This window comes from Poromitra crassiceps (genome assembly GCF_964638095.1).
Source record: "Poromitra crassiceps genome assembly, chromosome: 17".
Classification (NCBI taxonomy): Eukaryota; Metazoa; Chordata; class Actinopteri; order Beryciformes; family Melamphaidae; genus Poromitra; species Poromitra crassiceps.
Genome location: NC_139635.1, coordinates 32589147 through 32605632, shown reverse-complemented (window position 1 = coordinate 32605632; position 16486 = coordinate 32589147). Strand labels below are relative to the sequence as shown.

General features: G+C 42.2%; 1 protein-coding gene across 1 annotated transcript in view; it reads right to left on the bottom strand.

Moving 5' to 3' along the window:
- The window catches only part of LOC310792348 (scavenger receptor cysteine-rich domain-containing protein DMBT1-like), a gene marked incomplete at both ends in the record, with an annotated part of 42022 nt that overhangs the window by 21665 nt on the left and 3871 nt on the right, over positions 1-16486 (bottom strand). Inside the window, 5 exons of the mRNA XM_083654069.1 lie at positions 2683-2867; positions 3345-3463; positions 4836-4944; positions 6347-6658; positions 6745-6750. Coding sequence (XP_083510195.1) covers positions 2683-2867; positions 3345-3463; positions 4836-4944; positions 6347-6658; positions 6745-6750 — 731 coding nt within the window. The remainder of the gene's footprint in view (positions 1-2682; positions 2868-3344; positions 3464-4835; positions 4945-6346; positions 6659-6744; positions 6751-16486) is intronic.

Genomic DNA, 16486 nt, shown 5'->3' with positions numbered 1-16486 from the left:
CACTCCAAATTTAGGCTAGATTTTGGCTGGGGGGGAGAACCATTTTCAAACCTCACCTCAAGATATCTGAATGAAAATAGGTTGTGTGGGTCCCCACAAGTGTCTGTCCTCTCTCTCTCTCTCTCTCTCCCTCCCTCTCACACACTCTCTGTTAAAAGTGGGGAAATCTAGGTTGCTGCACTGTTCAATGTAAACAAATTTAGTTTGACTTTAAATGTGAACATATATTCAAGAACACTTGGTTTTGCTCAACAACTTTTTCCTCTTTATTAATTTTTGTTGTTACAAATAAAGAACAAACATAAAATAGGTAAAATATAAAATAATCAATTGTATAACACTTTAAAAAGACCATTTCTCAGCATTGAAATAGACTAGGTTTTAGGTCTGACCTCTTAAACGGGTTTCTTGGGCCCTGATCTCATCCAGATCAGACCATGCAAACTTTTAATTCAAACAAAATCTTCAACTAAAAAGTGTAAATGTTGAAGTTACACAAGGTGTTTACAGGATATAAGTGATAAGTAACTAAATTAATAATAACAAAAAAAGCAATATACAAATGAGTGTTGTAGATGTGTTTAGCATTCAGCTGACCTTATCCAGACCTGGGTTGGACCAAAAGTACGGTAACAGAGCGTCTCCTCTCTCCTGGGTGGTAAAGTTGGTAGAGGTTTGGACCGTCACACTATACTACAAACACTCATGAAGATGAACGATAGACTCTTTAAACATCTTTTCACAAGTTTGCTTTTCCTCTCCAAGTCTACTGACTGCAGCTTCACACAACATCACAACTCATTTTTCAACTACATTTGAAGCACATAATGATCTATATACAGAGATTTAAAAAGAGAAACAAGCTTGCAGCCTCAGATCTTCAGGCTGGTCAAAAAAATAAAAGTTTATCTGACGGTAAAAGCCTGGTTTTCTTCTGTTTTCACTCTACCAACCAGTGGAAAGCCCTACATATGAGCTGCATGTTGTTGCTGACCTGTGAAAACCTTTTCTCTACAACATCAGCTTTCCAGGAATTAAGAAAAGCTCTCTCTCTCTCTCTCTCTCTCTCTCTCTCTCTCTCTCTCTCTCTCTCTCTCTCTCTCTCTCTCTTTTGAGTTTATCAAATAGTTTTTTAAGGTTTCGTAACTCAATTTCTGTAGAATTTTCTCAATCCATAGAGGAGCATGTGACCCTTCAATTAAAATTAAAATAGGACAATCACCAAACTGAGTTATGAGGTTTTTCCGCAAAAGTGACAATATGTACAGTATAAGAAAAATATTTTGATTTTAGAAGCCAAGCAAAATGACCAAATTGTGAAAATTTCACCATCTGACATGAAGGTCATGGTCTACCAAAGTGCTACAACATTACTTTTAACATGTTTCTTTTGCTCTGTAGGCTACTTTCTGTTTTTATTCCATTATTTTAGAGATTAGTATTTAATAGTTTCCTTTTTGCTTTCTTCCGTTTCTGAATTTCACCCTGCAGGTGAACATAAATGTGTGACTCTTGTGTCTCTTTCTTCTTCACAATCCCTGAATACTGCACCTCATACTGTAGACTGTGACAATAAATTGACCTGAACTAATGGGAAAACTGATGAACTGAATAAAAAAGTATTAATTGAGACTGAAACGACAATCTCAAAACAATTAATTATCACCAATTTCTAAAACAGTATTTCATAAGTATGTTTTTGTTGATTTCTGTAGAGACTCAATTTGCAGGGGCTGGCGTTATCATGAATATTTACATCAGGGAGTCATAACTGATCTAATTGGCTGTGAGCCTTCACTGCTGAAAGCTGATTGGAAGAATTTGAGTGATGCTGATGGATAGACATTCAACACCTGCATTACCAGATGACAGACAGGGGGCGCTCTTTGTTTTCACACATTACAAAGTCTGGGTTTTGGGAATGTCCATTACAGCAAAAATGTCCTGACTTCCTTTTCAATTATCCTGATTTTCCTGCTGTAATTTAATTCTGACTTTAAATGGAACAGCTCTGTCATTGTAAAATATTTCAGGACATTGTGTGAAAGGTAAGTGAAGTGGAATGAGCTCCTTGGAGATCCGACTGCCCTGAGCTCAGCACTGGAATCACCAAGGTATGAATCCAGCTCAATGTTCTCCTCTCTTCTTCCCCCTGCTGGCCTGGAGAGACATGACAGCAGCCATCTCTGTTAGTTGATCACACCTCTCTAATAAGCTAACAATATACAGTCTAACAACTTAATTGAACCCAAACCTCCAGTGAGTAAAGATGTTCAGTACCTTGAAGTAGACACAGAGGGTGGTCAGCCCCAACAACACCACAGTCGGCAGCAGGACAAGTAGCCTGATGATGAAATGTGTTGTATAGCCTGAAACAGATTCAGAATCATCACATCAGATCACCTGACATCATGAGAACAGCTCCCTTTAAAGATAGAGTTAACGTTGCCATAAAACGCATAACTCATGCTTTGTTGCAATGATTAAATGGATTGTTAGCACTGTCACATACATTGGATTCAGGTTCAGATTCTCCTTCAGGTTACCTGAGACAGTGAGAGAGAGGGGCTGGCTCTCAGAGGAGAAGCTATGACAGAAAATATAGATGTGATAAACACAGCTGTATATCCCTTGGTGGGCGTGGTCCGCAGCAGGAAACAGGAAGTAGGCAGAGTGATTGACAGCTGGCTGGATGTAGTTGTGTGCTGTGTTGGTGAAGGTGAGGTGGAAGTAGCCTCCTGGGTACTGTGGCTGGGTGGAGCAGCTGATGGTGAAGCCGGAGCCCATGGACACCTGAAGTCCCTGGTGCTGGGCCTCAGAGACCCCGTCCATGGAGGGAGAGAGGGAGATAATTGGCTGAAGCATATCTGTAAACAGAGGGAGATGATTGGCTGAACCAGCAAATCTCTTGAAAATACTTGAGAAGACTTGAAAATACATGTTACTGATATATCTTAATGCCTCCTTCCTCAGTGACAAACAAGACTGTTTTCTCTTCATCTGTTTTGTCGAAGTGATGAATGCTGATGGTTGAAAGGCAATAGGATTTGTCTGTTAGCAGCCACTGTATGAGACAGAGAACTGCATTTATATGTATAGTACAGAGGAGTCAGAGAGCAGCCTGTCACTGTGGAAGCAGCTGAGGATAAGATGTCAATGATCAGAGTTACCTGAGCAGATCAGCTGCAGGCTAGAAGAGCTATTATATGAACCCGTGTTTACTGCACATTCCCTCAGAACAGACTCAGACCCATCACAATGAAGCAGAATCTCCCATACAGATCTTTCTGAGGAATCCACTCTGCTTTCTATTGAAATAGCAGAGCCACAGTCCAGCTGTCTACACACTACATATGCTGACATCAGGCCCCTCCGTGCAGCATAGCGGTCATTCACTGGTTTCCACTCTCCCTGGTGTTTCATCTCCAGTGCACCAGCACAGCGGTTGGCTCCTCCCACCAACCTGACACCATCAGGCTCTTAACAGAGACAAGAGAGTAATTAATTAGTAAAATAACTAAGTCACTTTGATTCAATCCAAAAACAAGCTAAATCCTCTACCAGCTCCTCTTCTACCTGAGCAGGTGAGTCCAACAGCTTTCCCAGGTGAGCAGGTGTTTCTAACTAAGCCTGAGCTTCTACAGTCCAGCAGAAAGGACTCATTGCCTTCACACTGGAACTCTGTGGTCCACATTGGAGCCTCTACTTCTCCATAGAGCGCCCCATGGAGGACTAAAGGAGCTCCACAGCCAAGCTCCCTACAGACCACCTCTGCATCCTGCTGGTCAAAGTCATCTTCACACACTGAGGACCATGCCTGGTTCGACTTGACCTCAAGTCTGCCTGAGCACAGACTAGTCCTATTCACCAGCCTCACAGACTCTGGAGAGAGAGAGAGAGGGAGGGAGAGGGAAAGAGAGAGGGGGAGATAGAGTGAGAGATCATTGTATTTCACAAGCCGTTTATTAACTCACTCCACCATACATTCAATACAAGCCTTAGACGTGAAGTACAGCAGAAGCGCAGGGGCTGCGCTTCCCACAGGGGAGGCAATGTAGCGATGCGGTAAAGCGAGCATGTTGGTCCTTGGCCAATGGGGTTGTCCCTTTGGTCTGATGGTTAATGTGTTGCACTTGTAAGTGAGAGACCTCGGGTTCGATACCAGCCTCACTAGGAACCGTTTCATGAGGATATGTTGTCATGTGATGTCAAAGAGCAAAATCATCTTATGACATCACTGATGATGTCATAGGCACTGATGATGTCATAGTGATGTCATAAGAGCAGAATCATCGTATGACATCACTGATGATGTCATAGGCACTGAGCATGTCATAGGCATTGTGACATCATCAGTGATGTCATAAATCATTATATAAGCGAGTGACATCACTGAGGATGATTATACCAATAGAACATGGCGAGACCACGCAGCAGCCGAGCTGCAGGTGAGGCCGCACAGCAGCCAAGCTGCGTATGCGAGCTGCAGGGCCAGCTCGGTGAGCTGCAAGGCAGGTGAGCCCGCGCAGCGCGGGCAAGCCTAGGAATCGAGATGCCTAGTATATGAAATATTACATTCAGAGAGTCAGAGAGCAGCCTCTCACTGTGGAAGCAGCTGAGGATGTGATGGCACTGTTCAGTTACCTGAGCAGATCAGCTCCAGGCTGGAAGAGCTATTATATGGGCCCGTCTTTATTGCACACTCCCTCAGATCAGACTCAGACCCATCACAGTGAGGATGAATGCCCCATACAGATTTTTCTGAGGAATTCACTCTGCTTCCTGTTGAAACAGCAGAGCCACAGTCTAGTTGTCTACACACTACAGCTGCTGACTTCAGGCTCCAGTAATGGTCCTGGTCATTCAGTGGTTTCCAGTCTCCCTGGTGTCTTATCTCCAGTCCACCAGCACAGCGGCTGGCTCCTCCCACCAACTTGACTCCCTCTGAACAGAGACAAGAGAGAAATTAATTAGTAAAAGAAGTTGATTCAAACATAAATTAAGCCAAATCCAAGCTGCAGCTCCTCGTCTACCTGAGCAGGTGAGTCCAACAGCTTTGCCAGGTGAGCAGGTGTTTCTAACTGAGCCTGTGCTTCCACAGTCCAGCAGAACAGACTCACTGCCTTCACAATGGAACTCTTTGGTCCACATTGGAGCTTCTACTTCTCCGTAGAGCACCCCCTGGAGGACTAGAAGAGCTCCACAGCCAAGCTCCCTACAGACCACCTCTGCATCCTGCTGGTCAAAGTCAGCTTCACACACTGAGGACCATGCCTGGTTCGACTGGACCTCAAGTCTGCCTGAGCACAGACTAGTCCCATTCACCAGCTTCACAGCTGGAGAGAGAAAGAGAGAGAGAGAGGGGGGGGGGGGGGGGGGAGAGAGAGAGATAATTGTATTTTGCAAGCCGTTTATTATCTCACTCCACCATATAAACTACATTCAATACAAGCCTAAAACTTTAAAGCTAACAAGCCAAACACCCACAAAACAAACAAGCAAAATAATCATCAGGAACATAAATGGAGGGGGTAAATAAATACAATGTTGTATACATTTACACCTACCCCTACTTACCCCTATTTACCCCCCCCCCCCCACACACACACACACACACACACACACACACACACACACACACACACACACACACACACACACACACACTCACTCACACACACACACACACACACACACACACACACACACACACACACACACACACACACACACACACACTTCACCTTATTCACCACGCCCACTTTTTCTGGCTAATAATATTAGCCACTAGTTAGTTATGTTATATGGCAGTAAAATGCCACTGAATGACCAAATTGATATAACCGTTAACCATTTCGAGTAACACTGATTCCATACGGATCACCAGCGTTAGTTTGCGTTATTTCGAATCGCACATAGGTTACGCAACCTAACATAGGTGCGCAACCTAACGTCCACTCCACTAACGTCATCTTAAGAGCACAATATTCCTGGAATGCAAGTTTAACTAAACAGTTACATGTCCTCTGCATTCTACATAAAATTAAGATATTACGGGTTGTTTTATTTTGTATGTTACATATGTATTGGCCAAGATATGTTAGTTTATGGGGGAGTAATTTTGTCACTTTAGGAGCGGAGTGTGCGCAGCCATCTTGCCTGCGGAGTTTTTGGCAAGTCAAAACGGAAATACTATTACAAAATGACGTAATGCGGAAGCGTCCATGTGTGGGCAAAGAATAAGGTGATTAACATAGCCTATTATTATAGTTATTAGTCATTAATGGGTTAACCAGAGACAAAGGAAATAATTTATTTGAGATAAGTGATCAAAAATGCTTCTTACCTGAACAGACAACACCAGCGTCCTCCTGGTGACCACAGTTTTGTATTGCAAATCCATTGTGACGGCAATCAGTTAGAAAGCGTTCATTTCCTGAACACATCACATCATCAAGCCAGATCGGACCGATTCCTCGACCAAAGTGGGCATCTATAGGGGCATCCAGTGCCATCCCACAGCCCAGCTGCCTGCAAACCACCTTTGCATCTTTCAGGTCCCAGTCGTCATCACAGACTGTTCCCCAGCTGCTGTTGTAATACATTTCAACTCTTCCAGAGCACAGAGAACCACCAACTAGTCTGATCTGGCCATCATCTGTCAGGCACAGGAGACATATATTTTCGATAATATAAAAACACAAGATTTTTCTTTATGCTTAATTTATAGGGAAATGTACTGACCTGCAGCTGAAGATGAGGTCAGGAGAAAAGAGACTAGAGGAGAGAAAAGCACAGAAATACTATGTTGCATGTAATATATGAAATGTGCTGAATTCAATTCACCAGAGTTTTTAAAAGATTTACAAAACTGTCCTCATTATTTAAATACACATCCTCTAGCCTTTCTGGGGAAATGTGCTCCTTTAAAAAATATTGACACGCATTTCTGCTTAGACAGCTTAAGAGAAACATGACAGATGGTCATTGATTATTTTGATGTTGTTTTTTTCTGCAGTGTCGGGTGAAACCTTGTAACTCCAATTTTGGTGATTTTCATGTTTAAACTTCATGCTCTTCTATTGGTTGAGAACATTCTGACCCTTCAGAATAAAACTGGCTAAACCTGTAAAATGCATGGTGGCTAAAACCAAGACTGTTATGTCAGTTCCTTAAAAGTTGACAGTTTTTAGAAGGTGCATCTGACAACAGCAATCTACGTACCGCTGCCTGGTAAATTGCTTGTCTTTCTACTTCCCTTTCCAATAAGAAACATTTAGCACTTTCACAGTTAGCTGCCATTTCCCTGATATAATAATTTTTAAATTGTTTATTTGCTATGCTACCATATGAAGCCAAAGAAAACTTTTCCTGAGGCAGGGAAAAAAAATTGTTGCAGAAGTGGACTGTACATCATTTAAGAGCATGCAGTAGAGTTAATGATTACATTTTGCCTTAATAAACACAAAAAATACTTCATGCTAGTTTGCCTTTACAGGACAGTGTGATATTTATGAGTCATACAGACTGCAGTGTGTTGAACCTTTGAAAGAAGCAGCAGCACACAGTTTACTCACCGAAGACCATTAGTTTCAACATGGTCAGTGTCAGGAGGGGATCGTAGAGCCAGAGCTGCACAACAGAAGCACCAACCTTGTTCACAGCTTGCAACAGAAGTGACAGTGGCTTTTACAGACAGATAGACATGCTGCACACATGCTGCACATAATATACGTCACAGCAAAGGAGGTGAGAAACTTGCAGCATTTCACAACTCAACCTCAGTGTTTCCACAGTAAGTGTTTTTAAAGTGTTTTTTTCACAGAACCACAAGTTGCTGCTCTCCCACAGGCTAGTAGGGGCTTTGCCCAATCAGTTGTATCCCCCCCCCCCCCCCAAGTTGAACTCCTCTTCTACTCCTCGCGGCCTCGCCGTGTGACCTTGATGTCTTTCAGAGGCTGTAAAGGGCTAATTTTTAAAGCTAGAATGAAGATACAGGGGTCATATGAAACTAGAAGACCTAAGGCATCCATTGGTGCCAACCAGGCCATTTTCACATTGCCCCCTCAGAATTTTTTATTGCCGGGCCTGAATTAGGCCCACTATCCACACTTAGGTTTACATAGTTCACAGCATTACATCCAGTAATTCTAATGTCGCCAGTGGCGTGCACACTGCACAGACATTTTGGGGGGCACCTTGTGCGGCGCATGGAACCGCCGCCTGCCTTATTATAGTAGTGAGATCAAATAAACAATAATAACATTACAGTAGCACATTACAGGGATGTATTACCGAACGGGACCAGGGGCCCAATCGTAGCCTGGGTAAACCCAGCCCCCAGTGCCCTGCTCTCAGGCTTACCCTGCTCACAAGTCACAAGGTAGTGACTGAGAAGTCTGAGAGCAGGTCACGTGGGGGCTGGGTTTACCCAGGCTAGCCCAAGAGCTCAGGAGGCCCATAACCCAGAGCCTCTTCACAGGGCCACCGCGTCTCTTACCCAGGCCTGGGACAAACTGGTCCCTTACACCACTGATATGGTATTCATAATAGTTGTCTAAGTCTATATGAGGATAAAAACCCACCTATCTTGTCTCCATACTTTGTATCTCTCTTCCACTCTTTTCCTCGTTATCTCTCTCATGATTAAAGTCCTAAATTCCCACATCGCCCTGCTGTATTACCCATGTTTAATACATTTTTTAAACCTGTGGCGCAAAAGAAAATGTGAGAGGAGCTAGGAAGGAGAGCAGAGTTGAATTTAAAAAGAGGAAGGGTGGATGAGAAGAAGTAACACAGAAAGGAGATGTTTGGCAAATGAATTGTGACATTTTGGAGCCTCATCATCCCCAGGATATTATGACACACACTGCCTGCCTACACGCACCGATCGCACATGGACACACACACACGCACACACACACACACACACACACACACACACACACACACACACACACACACACACACACACACACACGTACGTTGCTCCACAGAGATTCACATTCACACCCTGAAAAAAGGCAGTGAGACAAATCAACCCAGAAAATGTCTGACTGTGTCTTAATGGTCACCTTGTATGTGTACCTTGTGTAGCAGTGATAAGGAATTACACAGGCAGTTGAATGGTTAAATAAGATTGCTGTATGAGCCGTCTGCCTCATCCTCCTTGCTGCTGATGGCCTGATCCAGGAGAGCAGAGAGCTGCTTCCCCGGGCTGCCTGCTGTAGCTACCTTTCTTTTTCTTTTCTTATTCTTTCCTTTCTTTGCATTATGCTGCAATTGGAAAATGAGCTAAATCAATGTTGTGCTGTACATGACATTTAAGGTTTAATCTCCCAAAAATAGACCAACAGTATGGGTAAGACTGCTTGGTGACCAAGCCAGACTGCTACTTTTTCTGCAGGCAAATTGGAATGGCCTATTTGTCATTTTGGTATATTTAAGGCAAATAATACATGATACAATAGATTACTGCAAGTGTTAATGATGTAATGTAGACCTATAAGGTTACTACAAAATACTAGATATTCAGCTAAACTAGCTTCATGTGTGATTTAGGTTCGCCAAACCACAATGTGAAGTTAAAGTAAATGGTGGGCCTCTAATAAGAGATTTTAATAAAATTAGATGAACAGTTAAACTTTTAAATCTGAGCTTGTAAACTGGACTATGTCATCATTGGACTCAACAGAACCAGGATAATGGACCATCTGATCTTTCGGCCTTAAAATTAAGCATCATCAATTAGTCTTTTTTAGTGTTGGAGCAGAATAGCACATAACAAGTCGGGAAACACGATGCATGTTGAATACTGCAGAAATTGAGGTTATGGCCATTATGTGGTGGTGGCTGTTACTTCTGCAAATGTTCTCACGTCATCCGAGGGATACGTGAGATAAATACATACACATTCACACACACACACACACACACACACACACACACACACACGCACACACGCACACACACACACACACACACACACGCACACACACACACACACACACACACACACACACACACACACACACACACACACACACACACATTCTGTAAATGGGATATATTGACTGGAACCTGTGAGAATATCACTAATGTACATATAGAATATGACTACAATGTAAATATAGACGAAACATTGTCCAAAACAAGTAACATTATTCCTTCAGATGTTTCTACTTTGTCATATTTTAGGGCAGTGAGGTTGGATATTGTTATCGCTGGGCTGACTGACATACACTGGTGCTTTCTACAGTAGATATTAGCATTGTTCAATTGACATGGTGTTGCAGGATGTGATGCATATGACTGTACTTGTCTACATTATTGTGTGTTTTATGTTGAGTATTCTCGTATTGTTGACTTTGTAGTAGCCTAGGCTATGTCCTTTTGATGCACCGCTATGTAATTCTTTTCTTGATGTAATTATCTACTCTACCGATGCCCCATTACATTGCCTAAACTCGCAGATGAAAGGGTATCAGAATTAAATTCAAGCGGTAATCTATTGAAAATGTATCTCGCCTCACTGGTGAAGTTAGAGCACACTATTGACACTATTGTTTGTTTTTCATCTGAGCCCATTATGTCTCCACCACTTTTCAACATAAAGTGATGCCCTTGGTCCTTTACCATGGCTGGCTCTCCACAGCTTCGGGAAGGGAAAATCTGGGAACAAATTCCTCGCCAAGAAATTTCTTCACCAATGTGTGCATAAAGGTGTCTAGTAAGACATTTCAAAAAGTTGAAATTCAAACTGTGACAGCTGCTAAAAGTTGGGATACCCTGAACCTTATCTGTCAAAATTTGAAAATGTTCTGCAGCTTGTGATGGGTCGAACGAAGAGTTTTTCATTATACTGAATCAATTATTTGCTATGGTTATTTTAGTGTTGTATTATTTCACAAGGCTTCTGGAATACTCACGATAGGACAAGCTCTGCTGTGCCAGAGCAGCTTGTCCCATAGTGAGTATATGTGTGTATATCTGTGTTGTTAACTCTTTGAGACCTGGGTTACGCCACATTGTGCTTTTACAAGCTAGCTAGCGTGCAATATTTTTGCCGGTGTGAAAATGGCTATAGATTATATTCAGAGCACTCAGTAAACATAAATTTACCCCAGACTTTTAGACTGCATCAAGATAGACTTAGCACGGTGGTCGAATCTATAGCCTATCTTAAGCAGGGCATGCACTCACTCTATTAATAAATAATTGTGCTAGCAAGATTCTTATAGGCTACTCATTCTAAATGATCCCAAATACTAAAATCCTTTTTTAAACAGTGGTTTGCAAACTGCCAAAACTCCTTTTGCAGGATTCTCCCTATTTTTAACCCTTTCTGCGGCTGCCGCTGTGCTGCCGATTGGTAATTGATCCCGTTACTGTCTTTCAGAGGCTGTAACAGGCTTTAAAGTGAGCTAGCTTGTCGGGAAGGAAGGAGGTTAAATAACACTCCAAATTCAGGCTAAATTTTGGCTGGGGGGAGAACCATTTTCAAACCTCTCACCTCAAGATATCTGAATGAAAATAGGTTGTGTGGGTACCCACAAGTGTCTCTCTTTGGTTTTACTTTAAATGTATTACTTACTTTAAAGGTACATATTCAAGAACACTTTGTTTTCCTCAACCACCTTTTCCTCTTTATTCATTTTTGTTGTTACAAATAAAGAACAAACATAAAATAGGCAAAATATAAAAGAATCAATTGTATAACACCTTAAAAAGACCATTTCTCAGCAGTGAAATAGACAGGTTTTAGGTCTGACCTCTTAAACGGGTTTCTTGGGCCCTGATCTCATCCAGATCAGACCATGCAAACTTTTAATTCAAACAAAATCTTTAACTAAAAAGTATAAATGTTGAAGTTACACAAGGTGTTTACAGGATATAAGTGATAAGTAACAAAATTAATAATAAGAAAAAAAAGCAATATACAAATGAGTGTTGTAGTATGTGTTTAGCATTCCGCTGACCTGGGTTGGACCAAAAGTAACAGAGCGTCTCCTCTCTCCTGGGTGGTAAAGTTGGTAGAGGTTTGGACCGTCACACTATACTACAAACACTCATGAAGATGAACGATAGACTCTTTAAAAATCTTTTCACAAGTTTGCTTTTCCTCTCCAAGTCTACTGACTGCAGCTTCACACAACATCACAACTCATTTTTCAACTACATTTGAAGCACATAATGATCTATATACAGAGATTTAAAAAGAGAAACAAGCTTGCAGCCTCAGATCTTCAGGCTGCTCTAAAAAATAAAGGTTTATCTGAAGGTAAAAGCCTGGTCTTCTTCTGTTTTCACTCTACCAACTAGTGGAAAGCCCTACATATGAGCTGCATTGTTGCTGACCTGTGAAAACCTCTTATCTCCAAAACATCCGCTTTTAAGGAAAAGCTCTCTCTCTCTCTCTCTCTCTCTCTCTCTCTCTCTCTCTCTCTCTCTCTCTCTCTCTCTGTCTCTCTCTCTCTAAGTAACTCAATTTCTGTAGAATTTTCTCAATCCATAGAGGAGCATGTGACCCTTCAATTAAAATTAAAACAGGAAAATCACCAAACTGAGTTATGAGGTTTTTCCGCAACAGTGACAATATGTACAGCATAGGAAAAATATTTTGATTTGGAAGCCAAGCAAAATGACCAAATTGTGAAAATGACTTGTTGCTTGCAGAAGCAGCAAAAATAATTTCTTCAGGATCTTGATCACCAAGATTTGTAGATGAGCTCCTCTCCTCCCAGAGAAATGAATGGAGGCTGTAAACAGAGCACTCCTGCTGACTGGTGTCAAGCCTTCACCATCTAACATGAAGATCATGGTCTACCAAAGTGCTACAACGTTACTTTTAACATGTTTCTTTTGCTCTGTAGGCTACTTTCTGTTTTTATTGCATTCTTTTAGAGATTCGTATAGTTTCTTTTTTGCTTTCTTCAGTTTCTGAATTGGAACCTGCAGGTGAACATAAATGCGTGACTCTTGTGTCTCTTTCTTCTTCACAATTTCATTTTTTTTTCATTCAATCCCTGAATACTGCACCTCTTCTACACCTCATACTGCAGACTGACAATAAATTGACCTGAACTAATGGGAAAACTGATGAACTGAATAAAAAAGTATTACTTGAGACTGAAAGGACAATCTCAAAACAATTATCACCCATTTCTAAAGCTGTATTTCATAAGTATGTTTTTGTTAATTTCTGTATTTGCTACACTCTCTAGAGACTCAATTTGCTGGAGCTGGTGTTATCATGAATATTTACATCAGGGAGTCATAACTGTTATCTAATTGGCTGTGAGCCTTCACTGCTGAAAGCTGATTGGAAGAATTGTACTGATGCTGATGGATAGACATTCAACACCTGCATTACCAGATGACAGACAGGGGGCCCTCTTTGTTTTCACACATTACAAACTCTGGGTTTTGCGAATGTTCATTACAGAAAAAATTTGCTGACTTCCTTTTCAATTATCCTGATTTTCCTGCTGTGATTTAATTCCGACTTTAAATGGAACAGCTCTGTCATTGTAAAATCTTTCAGGACATTGTGTGAAAGCTAAGTGAAGTGGAATGAGCTCCTTGGAGATCCGACTCTGTTCCCTGAGCTCAGCACTGGAATCACCAAGGTATGAATCCAGCTCAATGTTCTCCTCTCTTCTTCCCCCTGCTGGCCTGGAGAGACATGACAGCAGCCATCTCTGTTAGTTGATCACACCTCTCTAATAAGCTAACAATATACAGTCTAACAACTTAATTGAACCCAAACCTCCACTGAGTAAAGATGTTCAGTACCTTGAAGTAGACACAGAGGGTGGTCAGCCCCAACAACACCAGAGTTGGCAGCAGGACAAGTAGCCTGATGATGAAATGTGTTGTATAGCCTGAAACAGATTCAGAATCATCACATCAGATCACCTGACATCATGAGAACAGCTCCCATTCAAGATAGAGTTAACGTTGCCCTAAAACGCATAACTCTCATGTTTTTTTTTAATGATTAAATGGATTCTTAGCACTGTCACATACATTGGATTCAGGTTCAGATTCTCCTTCAGTTTACCTGAGACAGTGAGAGAGAGGGGCTGGCTCTCAGAGGAGAAGCTACGACAGGAAAGATAGATGTGATAAACACAGCTGTAGATCCCTTCGTGGACGTGGTCTGCAGCAGGAAACAGGAAGTGGGCAGCATGATTGACAGCTGGCTGGGTGTAGTTGTGTGCTGTGTTGGAGGAGGTGAAGGTGAGGTGGAAGGAGCCTCCTGGGTACTGTGGCTGGGTGGAGCAGCTGATGGTGAAGCCAGAGCCCATGGATACCTGAAGCCCCTGCTGCTGGGCCTCGGAGACCCCGTCCATGGAGGGAGAGAGGGAGATGATTGGCTGAAGCACATCTGTAAACAGAGAGGGAGATGATTGGCTGAACCAGCAAATATCTAAACAGATTGCTGATGAAGACTTGAGAATACATGTTACTGATATATCCTAATGCCTCCTTCCTCAGTGACAAACAAGACTGTTTTCTCCTCATCTGTTTTGTCAAAGTGATGAACGCTGATGGTTGAAAGGCAACAGGATTAGTCTGTTAGCAGCCACTGTACAGTACAAGACAGATAACTGCATTTATATGTATAGTACAGAGGAGTCAGAGAGCAGCCTGTCACTGTGGAAGCAGCTGAGGATAAGATGTTAATGATCACAGTTACCTGAGCAGATCAGCTGCAGGCTGGAAGAACTATTATATGAACCCGTGTTCACTGCACACTCCCTCAGAGCAGACTCAGACCCATCACAACGAAGCAGAATCCTCCATACAGATCTTTCTGAGGAATCCACTCTGCTTTCTGTTGAAATAGCAGAGCCACAGTCCAGCTGTCTGCACACTACAGCTGCTGACATCAGGCTCCATTCATAGCTCAATCGAATGTAGTGGGAGCGGTCAGTCAGTTGTCTCCACTCTCCCTGGTGTTTCATCTCCAGTGCACCAGCACAGCGGTTGGCTCCTCCCACCAACCTGACACCATCAGGCTCTTAACAGAGACAAGAGAGTAATTAATTAGTAAAATAAGTCACTTCGATTCAAACATAAATCAAGCGAAATCCTCTACCAGCTCCTCTTCTACCTGAGCAGGTGAGTCCAACAGCTTTCCCAGGTGAGCAGGTGTTTCTAACTGAGCCTGTGCTTCTACAGTCCAGGAGAAGAGACTCACTGCCTTCACACTGGAACTCTTTGGTCCACATTGGAGCCTCTACTTCTCCATAGAGCGCCCCCTGGAGGACTAAAGGAGCTCCACAGCCAAGCTCCATACAGACCACCTCTGCATCCTGCTGGTCAAAGTCAGCTTCACACACTGAGGACCATGCCTGGTTCGAGTTGACCTCAAGTCTGCCTGAGCACAGACTAGTCCCATTCACCAGCCTCACAGCTGGAGAGAGAGAGAGAGAGAGGGGGGGGGGGGGAGAGAGAGAGAGGGAAAGAGATAGCGGGAGATAGAGGGGGAGAGAGAGAGAGAGAGAATTGTATTTTACATGCCGTTTATTAACTCACTCCACCATATAAACTACATTCAATACAAGCCTAAAAACGTATAGCTAACAAGCCAAACACCCACAACATACCCCTACTTACCCCTATTTTACCCCCCCCCCCCCCCATCAAAATGTTTTACTGTAAACGGTAATTACTATATTATATTTCACACCCTGTAGCCTACATTTGGCAGTGCCAATGTTGTTTCTACTGCAGATGGCAGATAAATACTCTATAATACTATTATAGCCCTGTGTGATCCAGTGTAAATCTGACATGTAGCATGTCAAATGAATGTTAGACTTATTTTTCTGATTTGTTTTTGTTGCTTTTTAAAAGAAAATCAACTTTGTCTACGAATTAAATAATTGTTTTTATTTTATTAAAAATAAATTACAAATGACCTTATTTCCAGCTGAATTTATGTTTTAAAGTCACCCTGAACAGAAATGTCTGAAAACGATTCAGTATAAAGCCACACAACGGCCTGGAGCAGATGCCGTAGGCCGTAACATATGTGTCAATCTGAAGGCCCGGGGGCCAAATCCGCCCTGGTACCTCATTTTATGTGGCCCGCGAGAGCTAACAAAGATTTTCGCAATACAATTCTAATTCTAGTTAGTCCTAGTTGTAGGCTACTAGTTGTCTGTCATTATTTTTCCTATAATTCTGCTTTCAGAGCAAGTTATTCATTAGTAAGTTATTACTAAACAATAATAATCTAATCAAAGGCAATTATGTAATATGATAACAACTAGGCAGATTCATTTATATTGTGTTACATTCACAACCGGCCCTTTGAGGGCAACCATAATGCTGATGTGGCCCAGGATGAAGTTGACTTTGACACCTGTCCTGGGAGCACCTGCTAAGCATGCATGAACATCCTGTAAATAGTTTATTTTCTGCCATGCACCAGCTCATATCCTTATTATATGATACTGGCATGAATGTGAGCCGC